General features: G+C 41.3%; 2 protein-coding genes across 3 annotated transcripts in view; both read right to left on the bottom strand.

Annotated features, from left to right (window-relative positions):
- PDCD2 (programmed cell death 2) overlaps nt 1-7,292 on the bottom strand; it is a 7,650-nt gene extending 358 nt beyond the window's left edge. Inside the window, exons 1-5 of the mRNA XM_075924705.2 lie at nt 6,992-7,292; nt 6,532-6,774; nt 4,647-4,811; nt 2,597-2,712; nt 1,515-1,631 (exon numbers count right to left, since the gene is read on the bottom strand). Of these exons, the coding sequence (XP_075780820.1) occupies nt 1,515-1,631; nt 2,597-2,712; nt 4,647-4,811; nt 6,532-6,774; nt 6,992-7,277 (927 nt within the window). The 5' untranslated portion in view covers nt 7,278-7,292. The remainder of the gene's footprint in view (nt 1-1,514; nt 1,632-2,596; nt 2,713-4,646; nt 4,812-6,531; nt 6,775-6,991) is intronic.
- Nucleotides 7,293-9,534: 2,242 nt separating this feature from the next.
- Nucleotides 9,535-23,689, bottom strand: part of GNPAT (glyceronephosphate O-acyltransferase) — a 46,902-nt gene continuing 32,747 nt past the window's right edge. For both annotated transcript variants that reach the window (XM_075924704.2, XM_075924703.2), the window contains exons 10-16: nt 20,090-20,335; nt 17,900-17,979; nt 15,381-15,521; nt 13,712-13,811; nt 13,526-13,619; nt 10,632-10,693; nt 9,535-10,282 (exon numbers count right to left, since the gene is read on the bottom strand). In XM_075924704.2, the coding sequence (XP_075780819.1) occupies nt 10,239-10,282; nt 10,632-10,693; nt 13,526-13,619; nt 13,712-13,811; nt 15,381-15,521; nt 17,900-17,979; nt 20,090-20,335 (767 nt within the window). In that variant the 3' untranslated portion in view covers nt 9,535-10,238. The remainder of the gene's footprint in view (nt 10,283-10,631; nt 10,694-13,525; nt 13,620-13,711; nt 13,812-15,380; nt 15,522-17,899; nt 17,980-20,089; nt 20,336-23,689) is intronic.

A 23,689-nucleotide genomic window follows, 5' to 3' on the forward strand; every position in this document is an offset into this window, starting at 1 on the left:
TATAGCTCTCTTCCACTCAGTTTTATTCAAAAGTTATCCCCCTCTCAGCAAATGGTCCTGTCATGCTTATTTTTTATTATGCCACTCTTATGCTAATATATGCTACATATGCTTTTCAAGATGGGATAACAGCTGCAATAATCAAATTATTACCTGAAAAACCACTGGCAAGCAATAAAAACAGGTCAAGAACATGACTATACTGGTTTGTTTGAGTAAGATAATGGGTGATGCACTGTTGCAAGTACTTCCAGTAAAAGTATAACTTTTAAATCAATTTCTTACAAGTTTGTAACCTAGATGTTTCTCTTGTGCCACTTAGCCAATTTTAATCAAATGATAAAAAAAAAATTCTAAATTTTTCACAAGGCCCCCACTACATGTCAACACCCACCTCTTATGTAGATATGCTTAATCTTGACTGAGCAGGAAAGTGGGCAGCTGGAAGGATGCTCGAAATGACCTAATCCCTATATTTTCTTTGCTTAATAGATTTGTACTAGAGCCCACGTAAAGATGAGAAGAGAGCTACCTTGCTTTTGATAATGGTTCTTCCATCCTCAGCTATTATAGATATACAAAAAGACAATTAACTGGAACATCCATTAATATTTTGTAACTTGGTGATTTTTCAATAAAATAGTTTTGCTGGAAAATGCTGATTCAAAGTATTCCACGGGTCATACTAAGGACTCGTTACTGCTCTGGAAAGGTACTGGTAATAAGCTTAGCAATAATTTTAAACCAACACAGATAGAACATCTGCATTGTTTTTATTCCAGTTCCTGCATTTAGTTTGGAAGGGAATAAACTAAACCAAATAAAATCAACCTTATTTTGGTATATGCATATCCTCACAAAGAATGATGCAGGTACAGTACATCCTGCTTATTAGCAACCCCTTTATCACCAGCAAAAAGTTGCTAATACAGAGAAGGAAGGTTTAAGGACTCAGGAAGGAGGGCAAAGCAGCATTCACTTAGTGTCATTTGATAAGAAATCTGTTTTAATGGATATCAAGTTTTTTATACTCCATATTAAAGATTGATAAAGACAAGTGCCATTCAGTGTATTTTAGTATTAGGAAAGAATTTGTTTTTCACTTCCTGTCTGCAGTGAGGGAATGCTGAACATACTCCCACCATGTTTAATCTGAGTAGAGGCAGCACTTGTTAGTGACTGACAGGAAGAGACTTTTCCCCAACAGGTGAGAGCACTTTTCCATAGAATTGGACACTACCTTGAGAAGACATTCACAGGACCCTCAATGGGATAGAAAAAGTATAATCTGTTTTTGTAGCCAACAAAATAGAAGGATAAGCACTATTTATGATAAACATCTCCCTAAGAAAGGAGTTACACTAGTATCTAAGGCTTCTACACTGCAGCACAATTATCCTGTGAATTCAAATATAACTCTCTTCACTCTAGCCATAAGCTAATATTTCTATTTCAGACTTAATAGATTTTTAATAATACACAAAAACTCATATCCTTGAATCTAATTCACATACTTGGAATTCAAATATCCTTTGGGCACCACATGAACAATGTGGGATCTCTTTCATTTGGGGAATGTTTTCACCAGAGATCCATATGGGGCCTTCTCTTCCTCGACAGTATCTGAGAATCTGAAATTGGATAGAAAGAAGTACTGACTGTCTTTTCAGCTATATAAATAATACCAATCAGAGTTATGAAGTGGACAGTGACCAAGGTTTTATTCCCCCAGTAAATCTGTTAGATACATAAGTTTAAGAAAACCTATACACAATTAAAATGGAAAAAGACATATTGCTTTGAGGAACCCGTCAATTTCCCTAAGCCATCTTGCATTAGTCCAGCAATAAATAGTAATACTTTGCATTTCCATAACAGATTCTCTCAAAGCCCTAAAATACTTTTGGACTCAAAACTCCTGTTGGGAGTAGAGTAAGGAGACTGATTCAATCATGGTAACAAAGGGACTCTGCAACAGGTACAAGAACAAAATCCAAGTCTCTCCATTCACAGTACTGTGTTTTAATCACAAGACTTTTCTGTCTCTGAATGAGTGATAAGAGTTTCACCTTGCAGCATGAATGCTGATTAAAAGGAAAAAAAAATAAGCTGAAGCAGCAGACACATGCTGGTCCTATAGAGGAAGGGGCAAAAGAGAAATGATGCTATTCAGCATGCTTTCTCCTTTTCCACAAAAGGGCAGCAGATCCCCTTCGCTGTGGCTCAACTCCACTCAACACACTCACCCTTGTTAAATTTCCACTTGCCTTGAATGACTTGGGTTTTTCCAAGGTCTTAGTTTATCACAGGTCTAATTACAGCAAAGACTGGCATCTTGCTGTCTTGTAACTGGAACTTTTATTCTATGTTTGTGGGCATGCAGACTGGATGATCTGTGAAACTTCTCTACATCCTTGTCCTCAGCTATTTCAGATTTTTGGGCTGAAGAGGCACCATTTGCAGAAACACAATCAGGATGCTATGTAAGTGCCAAGGTTGCAATATAACTTCCCCCCCACCACCACCACCAAAAGCAAGCCCTCCCATCTTTTGCCCATTAGTTGATTAGTATTCTAAAAGATATTTTTCCTTTCACCTGTTCTGGTTCTGCAGCTATTCGATTTTTAAATTTTTGGAAAATCTTGTCCTCTTGAGTCTCATGTTTTGCCATTGCCTCCAATACCTCCTCATCTAGTGATTCAAACCCTTCACCTAAAGGGAAAAAAGACAACACTGAGTTAACATAATATGGCCAAGTTAAAGCTTACAATACATTTGTCTCTAACATCTTCTAGAATTTCAGTTCAAGCATCCAATATTCAGGAAAACAAACCGCAACATCAAAGACAAGCATTTGCTTGTTTGGAGGACCAACAGATTCAGTTCTGTGACCCATTAGTTGTGTACTATTTTAAATGTATATTTCAGTATAAGAAGTATGCAAGCAAGACAGGCAGAATTAATTTAGAAGTGCATGGCTGAAATATGGAACACAAAATAAATGTACTTTCTGAATCTGACACTAAAAAAAAAAAAAAAAGACACAAGAATGGCCATACCTGGTCAGAACAAAGGTCCGTCTAGCCCAGTATCTGGTCTGCCAACAGTGGCTAATACCAGATGCCCCAGAGGGAGGGATCACAACAGGATCACATGGGGATTACCTCTCCTGTCACTCACTTCCAGAGAAACAGAGGCTAGGAATACCATTCCTACCTATCCTGGCTAATAGCCATTAATGGACGTAACCACCATGAGTCTAGCTCTTTTTTTTTAAACCCTTTTAAAGACCAATGAGGTATGCACATGAAGGTGTCAAATTTACAACTTTAACAATTAGAAAGACTTGTGTTTGCATCTCTTTCTTCTACAACGTTTATTCATGCTCAATTTGGTTGTCCCATCTGTAGCTTTAATAACCCCCAGCCACAAAGTTTAAAATTACAAGTTTAAAAATGGCACTGTGTCATCACAAACTTCAAAGCATGCTAGATCTGAATACAAGTTCATTTAACGGGGTATAGTTTAAATGATTCATTCATCCCTCATGTAAAGGATTTACAGTTTATAATTCAGAGAGAAAGGATATTCTCATCAATAGAAAATGTCTTAAAATTCTGCAGTGTTACTTTGACAAATAAATATGTAATCACAGTTTCAATTATATTAGCAATTTATTTCATAACACCTGTCAGCAACTATGTAATAATACAAAAAAAATCACCCTAGAGAGTTAAAGAAACATCGACAATAACATACTTCATGTTTCTTTATTCCCCTCTTTCCTGAGCTGAGCAACAGGTGTCCCCCAGCCAAGATACTTGTACTACCTCTTCCACTAGAGCCCAACCTCTTGCATCTCTTAGATCCTAGAAAGTTAAAGAAACCCCTAGGCCAACACAGTTCCTGTTTCTCTGTCTCAGCCCCTGCATCCCAACACCTATCTGTGTGATGCCTCCTAGCCCAAACATCTACATATACCCTCCTACCTTCTGAGAGCCTAAGGATCTGAGGGAGAAACAGCCTGATGCTAGATCCCAAGCTTGTATGGAGTTTCCTGCATGCCACCTCCTTCCTTCAGACTATGTGAGGAATTGTAGCTGCTCAAAACCCTCCAGTTTTATCTTTCTCTCTCCCTATAGTGTCTTCTATTTGCAAGCTGGGCTCTGCCGGATCCAGAACCATTAGTAGCAGCCAGCACTCTGCAGCCCATTTCTGTGGGGTGGGAAAAGGAAACTGTGCAGAACACGGATTTCTACACAAGCACTGCATTGTGCTGTGGTGCAAAATTCCCCCAAGTGTCTGAGTTAGCAAACCCATAAAAAACAACCACCACCAGGTTTAAACTTTCTTCTAGCACAGGCTGGATTTTAGGTACAGCTGGTTACGTATTTTAAAAGCCAGGTACTATATATTGTCTCCAAAAGTAAATCTAAAAACTAAATCTTCAGGAAAATTCCCATACGAAACCATAATACTGGCATAATATTATGAATCTAGTCATTAGTTACCTCATTCGCTTTCTTTCAATAAAATTTGAAAATGGTAATTTAAATAAATATATACACATAATAAATGGCAGGCACACAGTGGTCAACTGTAATTAACTGACAGTTACTCTCTTGGAAACCCATTTTATTTCTTACTTGTGCTGCCTGCAGCCTCCTCCAATGCTTCATATTCCTTCAAGTCCTTTTGTGTACCTTCATCTGTTTGACCATCACCAGGAGTTTCCATTTCCTCAGGTTCTATTACAATTTCATACTCTGGAAAAAGGAACTTGTGATCTGGAATTACAGCGTCCAATTGAGCTGCAACACACAAGAGCATTCCTGTTTGTTTTTTAAATTTCAGTGCTTTATTCTATACTAGATTTACTCTGCTTTGCTCAGAAACTTAATTTTTGGTTTTAGGAAAATAAAATGAAAATGTACATGCTTCATTTGAATCACTGTTCTGGAGTGGGGCTGTGGTGAGGGGGTCAGTATGCAGGCTGCCCTGGGAAAAGGGGACTACCTCCACCCTCTCACACTGCAACAGCTTGGGGCCAGATGAAAAGTGCCCAAGGCCACTGCAGCTCCAGTAAGCACAGCTGGGGAAGGGGTGTGTCCCCCTCAGCAGGAGCAGGTCCAGGATCATCTGTGCTTCCCAGCCAGAGTGAGGAATGCAGCAAATTGTGCACTTTGCCCTCACTCCCTGAGGTAGGGGAACAGCTAGCAATGTCTCCCTATGAATGGGGGAGGGAGGTTTCAGCAGCACCCACCCTCCCTAAAAGAGCACCTCGGGGGTGGGAAGCTCTGGGCTGGGGCAGGTGGGGGAGGGAGGTGTGAGAGGAGTGTCCCCAGACAGCCATTTCACCTGCCTGGTGATTCTCTTTTCTATATGGTTTTATAAGATGCAATTTCATTCCAGGCAGATCCCATTTCCTTGGCACAACCAACCCCTTACCTTACTGTAAATTATAAGAAGCTGCATACCAAATTTGATGGTCCTAGTTCTTATCGTTAGGAAAAGTTATTAAACAAATGGACTCACAAATGTACAACTGTACAAACCACTTTAGTCCAGCAACATCTGTAGCCCGCAGGATATCCACTTATCATCGGTATGGCCAAGTTTCTCACGATACCATAAAACGTGTTTACAGCCAACAGTTCTGGCTCTTAGTGTTCAATGCTGTTACTTAGCTCTAATTTATCCTTAAATGTCTTTTAAGAGCCTAGTAAGCAGGGGAAACGTTGGTAATGCTGCTAGACAGTACTGACCTCCAGTGGTTTGGCAAATTCTTTGGTTTGGCACCAGCTAATTCCCAAGGGTGTCGGACTAGAGAGGTTCAACCTGTACTATGTGATATGTAAGTATAGATATGATCCATTAAATACACTTAGGCCCTTACCAATTTACCTAAGGTCACCTAATAATTCGCCTTCTTACATTAACAATTTCTTCCCACGTGGTTAATGCATTACGATTTTGGACTGCAGAAAGAACTTCTCATGTTTTAACAAGAATCATGTTGATGCAATGGACAACTCATAATCATTGACTGTGTATAAATAGAATCAAACATAATAATAATTTAAAGAATTTAAGTAACTCGTTTGATTTGCACCATACTTTTATTCGATCCCGCACTACATTTTAAGAAAGTCTCTTTAAAAATATAGAAGGATAAAAAAAACTAGCAGCAGCATTGTATTATCTTATACTACTATATATTTACGTTTGTCTGTCTATTCTCTTTATACTAAAACAATAGAGTTTTTGATTTTTCCCAATTGCTTACAGAGATTTATGACACAATAAAGATGTGGACATGATCTTCTAATCAATGTAGTAGGAAATACTGGTTAGTATTATTATTTCTCCTCTGAACTTAACTTGTCTTTAGCAAAAGGAAACAAGAACAATATTAGTTTAATCTAGCGGGGGGAGGGGGGAAGAGACAATGTAAGTAAATCTTTTTGGAATTACACCATGCATTTGTTCCATACCGCACTACATTTTAAGTTCTCATTCCACTTAACTCACCTGACTGCGCACAAGAAAGTTTGTGTCCCGATTTCCAATCTACAGTCTGATGCTCTTTACTACAGTAGTGGGCCCTGTGGCATTTAGAACAAACCTTCGGCCCTAAACAGCCACAGACTCTACACAGATGAGCTCCACACTGAAGCTGCAGGCTCACGCGGGTCTGCCCTTCGGGAGGGGGCGCGTCAGGCGGCGGGTCGTAGGAATAGGTGTCGTTCTCCCTGGGAAGCTGGCTCCTGAAGACTGGAGGAAACGCAGGCGTGAAGGGAGCAGCGGGGCAGTGACCAAAAGGCGCCGAGGGCCGGTCTGGGTCGCTACTCTGCGCAGGGCGGTAGCTCCTGGACACCGCGCCAGGGCGGCGGCCCCGCCCCCCGGTAAGTGCGGTTCTAAGGCAGGAGGCTGCCCGAAGGGTTCGCAGCCCAGCGGCGGACGGGAGCCCGGGGGGGGGGGGGGCTCTCACCTCGCAGCGGCCCCTGGGCGCCGGGCCGGTAGCAGGCGGGCTGGCGGCAGCAGAAGAGGAAGAGGCCGCGGTGGAAGGCGTCGGGGCGGGCGGGGAGCGGCGCGTAGAGCTGCAGTAGGAAGGCGCAGGGCCGCCCGCACCGCCCGCAGCGCAGCTCGGCGGGCCCCGGCAGCCCGGACTCGCCCAGCCACGCCGGCCGCCCCCCCACCTTGCTGGGGAACTGGGCGCTGCGCAGGCGCCACGGGGCCGCCTGCTCCACGAACCCCAGCTCCACGGGCGAGCCCATCCGCGCGGCCGCGGCACCACCACCGCACGCGTGCACCGGAAGTGCGCGGCCGAAAACCGTCCCGCCCCTGCCGGAAGTGGCGCGGTAGCAATGACGAAAGGCCGCACTCCCAACTCCGGAAGCCAGCTCAGCGCGGGGGGGGGGGGAGGCGGACTTGCTCCGCCCCCCTCGCTGCCTCACTCGCATCACGTGGTTCCCTCGCGCCAGTGTCGCCCCGCCCCCACCCGGTCACGAGACCAGAGCATTGCTTTACCCTCCCCAGCAGCGGGCTCTGCGCGCCGAGGGGCAGCCCTGCCCGACCCGCCTTTACAGCGCTGGGCGCGCCTGGGCCAGGCCGGGGAACGCACGGAGAGGCTGAGAGCTCATTAGGTTCGGGTCTGCCCTGCACCCCTCGCTCCCGTGCTTGGCTTTGCTCTCGCAATGGTGGATACCGGACAGCCCTGGTCTTACTAAGCATCTCTGCACCATCCTTCCATTATGAACACCGACCTGACAGCGCACGGGCGCCTCTTTCCTACCTAGCAGCAGCCCAAATACGTTATCTTTACACCAGAAAGGTCTGGTCCTTCCCTGGTCCATTTTTCTATTGACAATCACAGTCTGATTCTAGTGCAGTTTTTTTCAACCTCCTATCTGCCCAGCAGGGCCTCTGTTAAACTCACAGGCTGTGTCTACACTGGGCCACTTATTCCGGAAAAGCAGTCGCTTTTCTGGAATAACTTGCCAGCTGTCTACACTGGCCGCTTGCTTTTCTGGAAAAGCAATGACAATCTGTAAAATTGTCAGGGTTTTTCCGGAAAAACTATGCTGCTCCCGTTCGGGCAAAAGTCCTTTTCCGGAAAAACTATTCCGGAAAAGGGCCAGTGTAGACAGCACAGTAGTCTTTTCCCCAAAAAAGCCCCGATCCCGAAAATGACGATCGGGGCTTTTTTCCGGAAAAGCGTCCGTGGCCAATGTAGACGCACTTTTTCCGGAAATACTTATAACGGAAAACTGTTCCGTTTTAAGCATTTCTGGAAAAGGGTGCCAGTGTAGACACAGCCACAGTGGTGGGGCTGAAGTTTGAGCAACTTAACTTTTCAGGGGTCTCCCTTGTAGCATGGGTTGCCCTGCTTACTGTCCCCTTACTGTCCTGGCTTTTATGCCGGAAAAGAGTGGCTGTGTTTTGATAGCATTTTCAGAAGGCCTCAGAAAAAGGTTGAGATTAGTACCCCTATCCTATAGTAACTTCCATGTACACATCTTACACCTTTTACACAGTAGTTACTTGCTATATACATGGGAGCTTATGCAATTACTTTTACATATATCATGTTCATTTTGAAAAACCTCTTAAACTACAGACTCTACTTTCACCCATTGGTGACATGCAGTTAACTCAAGCATAGCAGTCAGCTGATGCACAACACCTGTAGCAGAAGAAATTTTAGATGCAGAGATATAGTAAAAATGCATGTATAGACTCACCACACCCACCCACACACAACGTTAATATTGTGATGTCAAAGAATCAAAAGTTAGGAAGTGCCAGAAATAAGGTGGTCAGTGCCCCTCCCCCCAAATTTGAGTATTTGCACAGCGTTAATATTTGGGGAGGGAGACGATGGTTGTAAATTTGTTGGGTTTTTAAAACCTACTCCAACAATCATATTGACACCTAGAATAGTCATCAGGTAGGTTGTAACTCACTGAGCTAATGGAGTGTTGTCATCATCTCTGTGGACCAGCTCTAGAGATTGAGGAGACACTTTGACAGGGAGTTCCACAGATGCTTACTGATGACAGAAGAATGGTGAGAGACTCAGGATCTTGGTTACATTCCAGGGTTTTTGTCCTAATCTACCCCCCTACTTCTGGCCTCTCTCTTGTCCCTCTGAATTTAAATAAGGCATCTTTCTCCTTTACACTAACAGGCACAGCAAGGAAAAGAAGTCTCCATCTTTTCCATTCTGATGCCTAAATACAGAACCAATGTGGCCCAGAGCGGCCCAGAACTAAAACTGCAGGGAAAGTTTTGCTTAGGTCTGGCTGGAGCATGCCCAGAATCTTTGGGTAACTTAGCTCAGAAACTGTAGCAAGTCTCTACTGAGTACATATGAACAGATTTTTTTTTCTAAAACTTACTTTTAAGTCATATTTAGGCAGATTTTTATGGAACACCAAAAAATATCCCTAATACAAACACCACCTTAATAGGTGGTGGTACCAGAATACACATACATATTTTTAAAGTATACACACAGATCACACACAGTAGTTAAGAGAAGCAACACTCAAAAATGCATTTATAAAGCCTCATTTACAAACAAACAAGGCATTTCACAATAAGTATTGATATTTTAACAACTGAAACAGCAAACACTGCTTTAAACTCAGTTTTAAATGCTAAAGCAGATTTCATACAGAAGTTAAATATCTGCTAGTGCCAGCTGCAGTTTAAAATAAATACAAATCAAGTTATAAAACAGCAGCAGCATTTTGGGAAGTTACAGGACATTTATTCTATGATATAAGAGAACAATGGCCATAACAGATACAACAGCAACATTTTTGTCTAAATATTATGTTTAATGTTGTCTTTAGTTCTCAGTTACAGTTTACCATTGATGAAATAACCTATTTGAAACAAAACTTTTCCTTGTAGCAAAACTAAAAAAGTATGTAAAGTATATGTTTCTGTGCATTTTTTTTCTTCAAATATGTATCCAAAAAGATGTTTAAATTTAGTTTAAAAAGAAACACAGTAAACATCAGTACTGATAAAGTTCAGTCCTGGTAATGAAAATATTTCAATTGAACAACCTTTGCTCAACATCTAATATCAATATATATGAAAATTCCAAAATGGAAAAGGCAAGATGTATATTTCTGTACCTATCCATACCCCAGTTGACTACTTGTCAGTGTTTTTTGTAAATTATAGTGCACACAGTGAAATAATTCAAAGTCTTTTGATTAATATTAAAGTCTTGCAGTCACAAGTTTCCTTTTAGGTATCTGAGACTCTAAGGATGAAAGAGAAACAGACACAATAATTAGAAGGCTGTGACACTGAAAGCATCACTCCATTAAACTTCTTATTCTCAATACTTATTACAGAAAATGATTAAGTTTTACAATTAAAAAGTTGAAGTTGCAATGCCCAACAAGTCAATCATTCAGGCAAGAACATTTTAAAAACTGCTTATTTTTCTTTCAGATCTCACATTAGTATTTTTACTGCATACACTGTAATGTGATACAAGACATAATGCAACTTTCATTGGGCGTTAAATGTCGAATTGTTTTGTGACTTTGAAAGGCTCCCCCTAAATACATGTTTTAACTAATATGCCAATAAGAAATAACACTTACCAAACATTTCTTCTGTTTTACTGAGTGCCTCTTTGTTTACAGTGTAAGTTAATCCACTAGTCCTAGATAAGGAGTGGGGGGGGGGGGGGAAGGGAGAAACAGTAATAGCCTGTTATTCTTTTGGGATGAGAAAATGAATATTTTAGGAAAGGGTACTACTTCAAGTAATTGGGTACAAATAATATTTTCATTATTCTCGTCTCCCTCCATCAATTGTACCCACATAATCATATTCGAAAGGTCTGCTGACACTTCACAAATGCCCTTTCAAGAAGCCATACTACAGAAGGATAGGTATGCTTCTAGAACATATTCTTCCTCTGTATTTCCCTTTCCCTGTTTTATTATAGGAGTCTTAACTATCCATCTGAAGCAGAGTTAGATCTTGAGCTGGTATAAATCATCAAAGCACCATTGACTTCCATGGAGCTATACCAATTTATCTCAGCTGATGATGTGCCTCAAATATTTATTTTTTTGTAGCTAATGATACAACAATAGTAACAGTACCTCACACTGAGATAATATGTGAAGCGCTCTACAAGTCTTAACCAATTCATCCTCAACAAACACCACGGTGACGTAGGAAAGCACCCCTATTGTACATCAGCATTCTCACCAGAAGTACTTTGTTGGCAGACTTGATTGAAATTTGAGCTGGAAGGTCACCCAAAGAACTAAGGTATTACATAACTAAGATGACTGAACAAAGAACGATTTTTCACAAGACATTGGGTGACTTGTATGTTTCTGAAAATATGTCTACTAACAGACTATTTGTGATGGGGCGCTGCCACCCCGCACTTGGAACGACTCCGGATTGCGCCACGAGGATCAAGCCGTGTACAGCCGGCAGTCACATGGGGGCTGGGGAAGAGAAGCTGCCAGAGACCCTGGAGCGTGACGACACCCGGCGCAGCGCAGGGATGGCATGGCCGGGTGTGCCGGGGCACGCAAAGGGGGCGATGGCAGGTGACGGTGGCACGGGGGGGGGGGATTTAAAAGGTGGGATGTCACCGGCGCAGGGGGAGGGGAGCAGAGAGTGGTGAAGGGGGAATAGGGACCGGCGAGATCTATGGTCGGGGGAGAGGCAAGTGGTGAGTCCGGCTCCCTGCCAAGGAGGAACTAATTGCAGGGCGGGGGAAAGAAGCGACCCAGGGGTGGGCCACGGAACCCGAGAGTGGATTCGTTTAGGGCTATTGCCCCATCCGCTGAGCAGGGACAGAATTCTCTGCCCTTGGGCCCTGGGTCGGGGCTCTGAGTGAGGGTGGGCCCGAGTCCCCTTTTCCCCACCCCGGCCATTATTCCCAAGCTCCCCTCCGAGACGCAGTGGGAGGGGACAGGCCCAGCGCTTAATAGGCCCCGGAGACCCGCCTAGAACGGACCTCCGGGGTGTGACTTGGAGATACAGAATTTTTCATTTCTTTTCTGGTAAAGAAGAGACCTCGGGACCATGTGCCTGACGGACTGAGTCGGGGCTGGCCCGGAGAGGTTCACGGGAACTTGTCACACTAGTCATAAAAGGGAAAAGGGCTAAATTTCCCAGGTAATTAGTTAATTGCAAATTATTTGCCCCACTAACAAATATCACAAGACGTTCTATAATATATTTGAAATTTTTAAAATATGAAGCCATTTATGTGTATGTGTGCAGTATTTTAAAGCATTAGCCGATTTGATATTTTATCAGGTAACCCCAGTAAAAATTATTCTCAATTAGAAATACTGGCCACTGTATATTCAAGTCATTTAACTTGCAATGCTAAAGCGAAAGTAAACACTAAGATACAGTCAAAACAAGTCACTTCTTACATTGCCTGTAATAGCCATTTGTGTCTCCATTTTAATAAAAAAAGAGATTAAAAAACCCTAGATATTTTAAGTGTGTTTCAAAAAAAACTATGCAAACAGAGCAGAATCCCGTTTATCCAAAGGTTTTCGGGAAAACCCTCAAGATGATAAAGAAATGGGGTCAAAAGATTTAAGCTAATTAACTCCGTAAATGTTTTACTTCAGATCCCATAATCCTAGGCTACATCTAGACTGGCATGACTTTCCGCAAATGCTTTTAACGGAAAAGTTTTCTGTTAAAAGCATTTGTGGAAAAGAGCGTCTAGATTGGCACGGACGCTTTTCCGCAAAAGCACTTTTTGCAGAAAAGCGTCCGTGCCAATCTAGACGCGCTTTTGTGCAAAAAAGCCCCGATTGCCATTTTCGCGATCAGGGCTTTTTTGCACAAAACAAATCTGAGCTGTCTACCCTGGCCCTTTTGCGCAAAAGCTTTGCGCAAAAGGACTTTTGCCCGAACGGGAGCAGCATAGTATTTCCGCAAGAAGCACTGATTTCAGACAGTAGTAGGAAGTCAGTGTTCTTGCGTAAATTCAAGCAGCCAGTGTAGACAGCTGGCAAGTTTTTCCGCAAAAGCATCTGCTTTTGCGGAAAAACTTGTGAAAAACTTGCCAGTCTAGACACAGCCCTAATATATAATGAAGAGATGCCATAACTGGGGAGCTGGCACATAAGAAGAAGATGCCAGCTTTGTGACTCAGTATGACACTGGAGAGTATATAATCAAACTTCAGTTTGCTCAAGTTCAGAAAATCAGGGTTGACCTATATTGTTAGTATTTCATAGTTCAAACATTAAGGGTATCAGATAAAAGAACCCCATGGTCTTGTATGCGAACGATGATATACTAACAGAAATATCTCCAGCATTCAACAACTCATTGCAATTGATAGTTATGTTAGATCTCCTCCTCCTTGGAGCTATTCAGAATTATTATCACAACACATTGTTTGCATTTACTTTCCAACTTTTGAATCCAGACCCCAGCAAAGTTCTTTTAGTAATAATATTCTTGTATACCCATTTGTGTCTCTTATATTACTTACATTTTCATCTTCTTCATTACATTTAGTCGTACAAAAGCTGCCAATGCATTTTTCTGCAAGTCAGAAGACAAAACTTCATAACACTGAGTACTTCCTAAAGAGAAAGTATAGGGGGTGATTAATTACTCAATCCATTACACACCTAAGGTGTTACTGCACCAATACCACCACACAAAGCATACATACCTGTCTCAAGTAGCTGAAAAGCAAAGTTACGGATTCCAAGTATAAACTGCTTTTCAGTAAAGGTCTCTTTTGTTTCTTTTGAAAGATATCTGCAGATTATCTAAAAAATAAAATTTAAAAGTGTTTGGGCTTTCCTCCTATTCTGGAACTTGAATTGGACTTTAATAACATATCATTCAAATAATTAATTAGAAAGATATAGTTAATTCAGCCTAATAAAAATGTACCGTATTTTCCGGCGTATAAGGCTACTGGGCGTATAAGACGACCCCCTAATTTTTTAGTTAAAAGATAGGGTTTCGTCTTATACCCCAGCGCCCCTCCGCCTCCCCGGCTTTGCTCCCGGTGTCCCTGGTCTGTTGGAGACGGTCCCCAGCAGACCAGAGGCACCGGGAGCAAAGCCGCAGCAGCGGCGGGGTCCCGCGCCTCTGAGGCTTTGCTCTGGCTTTGCTGCGGCTTTGCTCCCGGTGCCTCTGGTCTGCTGGGGACCGTCTCCAACAGACCAGGGACACCGGGAGCAAAGCCTCTGAGGACGCCCTGGCAGCGGGACAGCCCCGGCGCGCCTGGGCTGCCCCGCCGCCGGAGCCCCTCCGTGGCTTTGCAAAGCTTCCCCCGAGGCTTTGCAAAGCCGCAAAGCTGTATACCCGGCGTATAAGACGACCCCCGATTTTTGGGGGATGTTTTTTAACATCAAAAGTCGTCTTATACGCCGGAAAATACGGTAATATGCAAAACTTTTGAAAAGTGTAATATTGTTTGAGTGCTCATAACAGGAATCTTAGTATTTAAAACAAAACTGACTGAATAAATCATATTAGTAACTGATTTATGATCCTTGTCTTTGAAAAGTTGCTTCATTGTTAAAAGTGACATTCTTTTTCAGCAACAGCCATTTCACAGCTGGAAGTAACTGGTCCTAGGTCAATAACGAGTCAGTGGAAGACCTTGACCTCTATTATCCAGCCAATGACTGACAGTTGCACAGTGATGAGAATTTGCTGTCCTCTGCTGTTCTCTTAAGAAATTTAAAGAGTTATTTAGCTTTGGCAGGCTTCGGAGGGCGTGGGGGAGGCACTTCTGCAGTTTCTATACTATGCTAAAGAAATCCTCCTTTTAAATATTGGCAATTGGCCCATTGACAGATTCCTGAGAAGTGGGTTTTATAAATCCAGAGGGAATGATATGCAAGGTTGTGGACTAGAACTAAAGGAACCAGGCTCCTTTTCTTTTGGATGAAAACTTACTCATTTATGTTTTATTTGGGCACTTCTTTGTGCTGGGATCTAAATAGTGCAAGGTATTTATTGTTCTGGATTTCTCTTCTTAGAATTGCACTTCACAGAGCTAGAACACCGGAACCTCACATGCAAATTAATTTACATAGGCTAACAGCTCCAACTAGCCTGTCAGCGGAACTTTAGCACGACCACGTTAGAAGTTAATTACCTTGTAATTTTTAAAAATTTGTGTCAAGAACGGGAACCAATCTCTTCACATCATTAAATAAAACTTACTACTACAATGTATGTATCTTCTCCCTTTCACTCCCATCCATGCTATTACTTAGTGTTTGTACCATAGAGGAACCATGACTCACACCATTCCCCTACAGAACTTATGAGAGGGGGATAGAAGAGAGAATATGATAACTTTGTGAAGAACTGTGTACCTGGTAACCTTCCATAAAAGGCCTGAACATAGCTGCCAAAAAAGATGCTGCAGAATTTCCTTTCTCGGTAACTAAGATTTCCTGGGGAGTCACTTGAATTACATCACATTTTGTAAGCAGAAAACATCCTTCTTCAAAGTCCTGGGGACAAAAGGGGGGGGGGGCGGGAAACAGTGTTATTGGTACTTTTCCCAACTAGGACAAGTGGAGTTAAGTCTCCTCATGAAAATAAAGCATACAGCTAGTATCAAGCTACTAGTTAAGTTTCTGAATTTTTTTTCTAGAATCTCTAATATATACCAAGAATCATTTTCTAAACAATCACTGAGTTCATATTTTCACCAAGTTTATATTCTCAGACTGCGAGGCCTCAAAATATAGTGGCCTATCTTCACAGGAAGGCCTCTGGGTCCTTGAATTGTTTAGGAAAGAGATTGGCATTACATTCGTCTATATCACTTCATCCAGAACTTTGCCTTAGTATAAACTGCTTATGATAGGTGCTAGCTTAGCTAGACATCGCAACCCTAGGCCCCTCACTAGCATCAACAACATACAACGTATCAGAAGCTCTCTAAACTAGGGATCTTGCCATGGATGAAATGGAGTTAGTTATATTGTCAAATAAAACTTTTCTTACTTAAGATGGAGGTATATTTTCAAATGCCTATTGGAGGTCTATGGGCATTCAGTACCTACATTTCTGCCAAAGTCAGTAAGGGCACATTTACACAGCAGGCCTAAAGCCGAAATAAGCTATACAACTTGAGCTACGTCAATTGCGTAGCTTAAGTCGAAATAGCTTTTGGCACTGTCTGCACAACAGGAATTCAAAAGAAGAATTCTCTTCCTTTGACTTCCTTTATTCCTCGTAAAATGAGGGTTACAGGAGTTGGAGTAAGAAGTCTTCCATCTTGACATTATTTCGAAATAAAGGCTTGCAGTGTAGACACGCTCTTTCTTATTTTGGAACAACATCAGTGTTCTATTTTTAAAGTAACACTTTGATACCAGCTTATTTTGGCTCAACAAAGGCTGGTCACAGTAATCTTCCAGTTCCTGATTGGCTTCTGGTGAGGAGTACTGTCTCTTACCTTTTCCAGTTTGGAAACATTAAATTAATGTGATGATTATTTCTATCAGCAAATGGAGCAAAAGTTAATGTACATAAAATATTGAATATTCCAATATATATATATATATAATTAATTTGAGGATTTCTTCCACTATATTAACAAAAATTTAAGACTTTCTTTTCTATTTCAAAATATATTCATACTTTTAAAACCTCTGTAAAATTATTCTAGGGGACTTAAAATGTAGTTAGGAATGATACTTCCTGAAGACTTTTGAAGCGAGAACATCTCAGCTCTACACTCTAAAATCAAAAGCATTTCAGATACCACACATATCAAAAGTACTGAAATTACTGTAAGAGCTTTACTTTGTAGTTACACTGTAACTGAGCTTTTAAAGGAAATGTTTACACTGGAAACAGTTCAAGTTTGGTGCCGGCGTGTATATTTTTTGTTTTGATTTTGTATAGAAAAGCTGTGGCTATTTTAAATTAGTACAGATGCAATATAACAATGTTACTTTTGTTTCAAGTGTTAACATAAGGTTTTGCTTAAAATAAAATTTGGAGAGTTACTTGGGCCCAATCCCTCAATTATTAAATATCAAAACTTCCATTCACTTGAATTTTAATGGGAGCAGCAAACACATAGCTTAATCCTTCTTGGTATTTTTTTTTTTAAACTACAAGTCTCAGAAGACGTTATGTTAAGTTGTATTCACACTACTGCATGTTTTATGTACAGTATGTAGCTATATAAAAGGATCAGTAATGACCACATTAAAAGGGCAATAACTAGTTATATTAACACTTTAAAAAAAATCTGTAATATATTCATGAAAAGCTGCATGCATCAGTGCTGTGCACCATGATACAGTCATAGCAGCAAATATAATTTCTGTGGAGAGCAGGGCATTTATTCAATTCTACATCACAACTACTATTTTACCACAGCAACCTTTAGGAGAAGTAAGTGAAATATACCAGAACTGCAAGAAGCATTTGTGTAGGGTAGGCAAATGCAAGCATTGCACACTGGAATTAACCAGACCATCAGGATTAACACAGCTTACGCTCATGAGAAACAAAAACCAAAAACACTTGTCCCTCCTCCACCATCACAGTTTCTTTCACAACTCACAAGGGATCAGTAGTTTTATACCTCACCTGAAAGCAGCACAAGCTCTTTAATGCTATGCAGAAAAACTGTTGCAAATTTTATGGTAGAACTGGTCATTCACTGAATGACCTACACTTGTTTTTTCTTTCAGATGTTCTTCCCATGTATTGATCAGTCTCATTCTTGCTTAGTTGAGATCTGACAAATTGCAAGTTTGAAGAATTTTGTCTCAAAACTCCCATTAAGGAGACTCCTACAGCTAATCCATCATGTAAGCAGATAAAAGTGTATGCACCCTTATTTATTTTCATAGGAAGGGTTTACCTTCAGTGCAATGCCAGGGAAAAAGATGAACTCATCAGAAAACATGTTCCGCAAGAAGTTGAAGCAGTTATAGATTTCCTCTGGGTAGGGGGAAGAAGAAAGATATAAGGTTAAGTATATATTGTTTATTTAAATCATTTGTAAAATAAGGGGAGGAGGGAAGCCTTCAGTGTAAGAGGTATCAGAGGGGTAGCTGTAATAGCGTGTATCCACAAGAACAATGAGGAGTCCTGTGGCACCTTAAAGACTAACAGATTTATTTGGGCATAAGCTTTTGAGACAAATCTGACAAAGTAGAGTTTTGCCCATGAAAACATGCACAAATAAATCAGTTAGTAAGGTACCACAGGACTCCTCAGTGTAAGAGGAAACTTCTAACAGGGCACTATTAACACAAATGTTTGGACAAAAAATATGAGCATGTACACAAAGTGATTCAACTTGAAATAGTATCATCTATATACTTCATGCAACTAATTTTACAAAAGGAAAAAGTTTATTATATTTCTGCAGCCCCCCTGAACATACAGTAACCTTTGTCAAACCAAGTATTTTCTGTTTAAAGAATGCTATTGCAAATGCTAAACAATGGAAAATACTGACTGATACAGTATTTTTCTTCTTGCTTTTGTCAGTGGAGAGAGAACTTTAGAAGTAACTACACTCTTTGGGTGTGTCTACACAGCACCCTTACCTTAAAATAAGCTATGCAATTTGCACTACACAAACTGCATAGCTTATTTCAAGATAATTTTGAAATCGTTTATTTCGAAATTTAATTTCAAAATAAAGCACTATTTCAACAAATCCCTTAACCCTCATGGAACAAGTATTACAGGGACACCAGAATAGCGTGCCAGTTATTTCAAAATATATTTCGAAATAAGATGCATTTAAAGATGTGGAATTGCTATTTCAGGATACTACTGGTATCCTGAAATAGCTCCGTTGTCTAGACGTAGCCTCTGGGAATAAATCTAGGATGCACGTAGTACTAGAGTATATGTACACACTCTTAGCTTATTCTGGCTGTTGAGATGTCTATGTCCATACTAAGCTATTCTATAACTAGTGATGTAAGAGACTAGTCGACTATCCAATAAGCAAAAGCTTATCGGATAGTTGACTAGTGATGCAACTAGTCGCTTTCTCCCCCTTGCTGCCTCTATTAGAACTTGCTACAGTTCAAAGGCAGAGGCGCCCTTGTAGACTAATTGAATAGTCGATGGAAATCCCATTGACTATTTGATGAATCTAAATTTAACATCCCTATCTATAACCATACTAAATAGCATTCCGACCCTACTAAAGAAGTAGGTTGTTTCAAATACTGTTCCATGTGACACAGCCGGGAATGTGGAAAACTATGTACACTGTTTGTTTGCAGAAGTCGGTCCTCTAAGGCAACAAGAAAAATGCCTGCAGAGTATCTGCTTTCAAGTCAGTAATATGTTGCAGATCAGTAATGTATAAATAATCTCAGGAATCAAGAGATTCACATTATCTCATCCCATGACTTAATAACTTGCATAAACATCGGCTGTCATTCTGGATACATCTGGACCAGAGGTATCCTGAAATAGTTATTCCACATCTTTTGAACCAGCCTGCTATTTCAAAATAGATTTTGAAATAATGTGCTTGCTATTCCAATGTCCCTGTAACCCTCGTTCCATGAGGGTTAAGGCACATTCTGGAATAGCAGTTTATTTTGCATAGCTCAAATTGCGTATCTTATTTCAACCTGCGGGTTCAGTGTATGTAGATGCAACCCTCCCAGAGGAATGCTGTAACATGGCTGTGAAAATGGCTTAGTTTTGTGCTAGTGTGAACAGGGCATTAAAAAGGCTGCAAAAATAGAATAAAATTACAAAATCTGATGCCAGTGGGCCTCAATTCTGAATGTTAGTGTAAATACTCAATCTGATTAGCACCCAGCACCATCAGCAGCAGTGTTCCCTCTAAACTGCATGGCATCAAAGCTTTATACGTGATTAAGTATCCTCACCCAGTCAGAGGCTCAGGGCTCCCTGCATGGAGCTGACTGACTGGGGGGGGGTGATTAATCACCTGTGAAGCTGTGCTGCCACACAGTTTAGAGGGAACACTGATCAGCAGGGACTCTGACGGCATACTACCTCTGAAAGTCAAGCCAATGACCTTTATAATATGTTAATATTACAAAATTACCTTTTCTGAAACTTTGCGTCATCTGCAATGCTACTGCTACCAGAGATGGGCGCACAAACACATTTAGCAACTGGTTCCGGTATGCTCCACACATGAGGATGGAGAGGGCTTGTTTAAAAATAAGTTCTTCTGTTGCTCCATCCTCCATTCCCATGTCATTTAAAACCACCTGGCCATTGACAAGGCTCACAATGTTGGTGTGCAAGGCAAGACTGGATGTGACTGCTTTGTTGGCACAGAGATTATCTAGTAAAAAGATACAAAACTCAGACAAACACTAATGGAAAAAGTAAGCACAGAATGTATATTACTTTTTTTTTTTCAACCTAGAACAATTTTTCCTCTATGAACACTTAGAATACTGTTCCAGGATGAACCATGTTGGGAAAAGAGGCAGAAGAAGCCTAGGTAGAGAATAATTTCAGGCATTCCTCAAACTATAACCTAGAGCAGGCCTGGGAAAAATACCCTCTGCAGGCTGGATCCAGCTCTGCAGAGATGACAGATCCAGCCTGTGGACACAGCAGGGAGCCTCAGCTCAGGCAAACTGCCTGTCTGCCCCTGCATGCTGCTGAGAGAAGCTTCTGTCAGGTTCTGTTTGAATAGCTGTGAGCCTTCATGTGCTGCTCCTGCCCCCAGCACAATCCCACTGGTCCATTTCTGGCCAGTGGGAGCTGCCTGTTGTCAACAAGCAGCTTGCGAAGCATCCTTTCCCCTCCCCCAAGGATTGTAGCTGTTAAAAAACCACATGGTACCTGCAGCCCGTGCAGGCATGGGGTAAGCAGGCAGTTTGCTTGAGAAGGCTGCTGATTGGGAGTCAAGCAGGTAAATCTCCCAGCCAGAGCCTGCCACTGGCTCCCCAACTTTTTGCCCCCCCCCCATATAAACCAAACCTTTTGCCCCCATATCACCTCCCATATCCTGCACCCCAATCCCCTGCCTCAGGTCAAAACCCAAACCCTTGCACCCCAGTCCCCTGACCCAAGTTACAGCCCCCTCTTTTCCTAAATCACAGCCCACACCCCTCCTCCACCAGATCACAACTCCATCTTGCCAAAGATCAGAACCCAAACCTCTGCACCTTAGTCCCCAAACCCAGGTCACAACAGCCAAACTCCCTCCCTGACCCCACGCCATCTCCTGCACTTCAATCCCTCACTGCAAACTCCCTTCTGCACCCAACCTCCATCCCAGACCCCTCACCTCCTCCATTGATATGGAAGAGTTTGGCCCTTGACCACTTTCCAAATTTTTGGAGCAGCCTCCCCAATCAAAAATTATTGCCCACCCCAACATAGATCTTATCACATACAGGAAATATGAAGTGGTCTCCTCCTCTCTCTGCAACTAAAAGGGGAGTAACTAATTTTCTGAACCTTTTAATCAGGAGCATAGGACTACATTGTTAAACAAGTACATTTCACTGCCTTGTTCACCACATTTATTTTAGATCTGCAAATTTACACTTAATTCCCATCTATTCCCACCAAACTAAAAGCAAAATTTAACCATACAGATCTGAGGGGCAACCTCAAATCAGATATTGTTCCATGCTGTATGTGCCAATACCACATTACTGTCAATGGGAGTTCTCCACACATAAGGAGAGAAAGTCACGCCAAAATCAGATGGATAAATATTTAAGAGGAGAATTTTGGTTTGAGACTTGCTCTCATTGCAAGTAAAGATGTTAAATTTAGATTAATCAACTAATTGAATAGTCAATGCAATTTGCTTCAACTATTCGATCAGTCGTTAAGGGCACCTCTGTCTTTGAAATATAGCAAGAGCCTGCTAGCTCTTGCTACATTTCAAAGGTGGAAGCGCCCTGGGGAGCACAGGGCCAGCAGGGGACTCAAACAGTGGGCTTTGCTTTTGAAATGTACAAGAGCCCTCTTTGGGACTCTTGTACATTTCAAAAGCAGGGAGCGTGGGGCCAGCGAGGGACTGCTTGAATCCACTGCTCACCCCCTACTACCACAGCACTTCTGCTTTTGAAATATAGCAAGAGCCCTGCTACTCTCCCCCCGGAGATGGTGCTGGGGGGAACTGGCTTTTAAGCCGGCTCTCCCCAGCACCAGCTCCTACTCCTCCCCCTTGCTGCCTTTCTCTGAGAGAGGCAGTGGGGAGGGGGATAGCAACTAGCTGAGTCACTAGTTGTTTACATCCCCAATTGCAAGTGGCTCATCTTTGTAAGTAGTTAGCAGTTAAACCCTTATGCCAGTTTAGTTGGGAGCGGGGTGAGGTGGGAGGGCAGAGTTTTCAAGAACCTGCTTATCTGTAATCTGTAAGAACATTAGATCAGAAAAATTTCCTTGAAGCAGTGATGTAAGGATAGGTTAAGCAAATAAGCCTGGTTAACTAAGTAGACTACTGCTACAAAGTATAAAGAAAATAGCTATTGAGAAGTAAGCTTCTTAGATACAACAGTCTTTCATAGTGAATCAGCTAAATAACTTTGGATAGTTTTGAAGTCTTCTGATACTGTAACCTTTGAATCAGATTAATCAGATCTAGGAAACTTGACAAAGTTTTCCTTAATTTACACACACCACAAGATCCCTCACATTCACATTTAAACTAAAAGAAATAAAAATGGGACCATTATTGTGTAAACACACTTACTTAGAGAGTTAACAGACTATACCCAAGCTCAAAGTTCTACTTGCTTCATAAGATATAACGCTGGCACACTTTTTCAAAAACAGGTTTACTGGGAATGCTATTCAACAACATAATGGAATGTTTGCAAAGCTAAGAGTATAGCAGATAGGAAAAAAATTAAGATAAGTACAGCCCAGTACTTGTGGTATGAGACCAAAAGTATACAGCATATGCAGAGTCTCTCCCACTCATGAAGCTTAGCTTGTGTTATTCTACTTGAATTAAAATATCTGACTAAATTAGATTAAATTTTATTTTATTTTATTCAAATAAAATAATAAAAAAATATTTATTTTTATTTCATAAATTAATAAATAAAATAAATTAAGTAACATTTTATTAAATTTATGTTATTTATTTAAATTTTATTGTAATTTGATTAAATAATCAAATTAACTGCTTCAAAACATTCTCAATGTAGACTAAGACAATATTCTTTGTTGGGCCAGAATATATTAACATGCCAGGGAACATCCAACAACTTTCAACTGAACATGAACAGGCAAAATGTACGATCATGGGACTGCATGCATGTTATTGACAGGACACTGAAGGGGTACATTTGTTCCTTTGCACTGAAGTTGCTAAAAATGGTGAGAAATGGTGAAGCAAGTAAGTTGTTTTGCAGTCCTATAACATAGGTTCTCTTACATGCAGGTACATCTCAACAATAAATAAGTCTACTGTATTACAAACAGCTAGTATGACCAATAAGAAACAACTAGGAATTGAAGGTGGGGTTGGGTTGGAGAAGCACCATGTGGTTTATATAGACTACAAGCCACAGACTTTTAAGGAGTGTCCTAACCAGTTTTTACAAAAAGATGTTAACTACTTCAAATTAATAACTCAAAATTTAAAAAACCGCATGTGTAGCCATGTCAAGGGCTTATCTATGCCTTGGGGGCTGGGGTGGTTATACCAGTAGTGCTGTAT

The sequence above is a fragment of the Pelodiscus sinensis genome, chromosome 3, assembly GCF_052426305.1.
Source record: "Pelodiscus sinensis isolate ZL-2025 chromosome 3, ASM5242630v1, whole genome shotgun sequence".
NCBI lineage: Eukaryota > Metazoa > Chordata > Testudines > Trionychidae > Pelodiscus > Pelodiscus sinensis.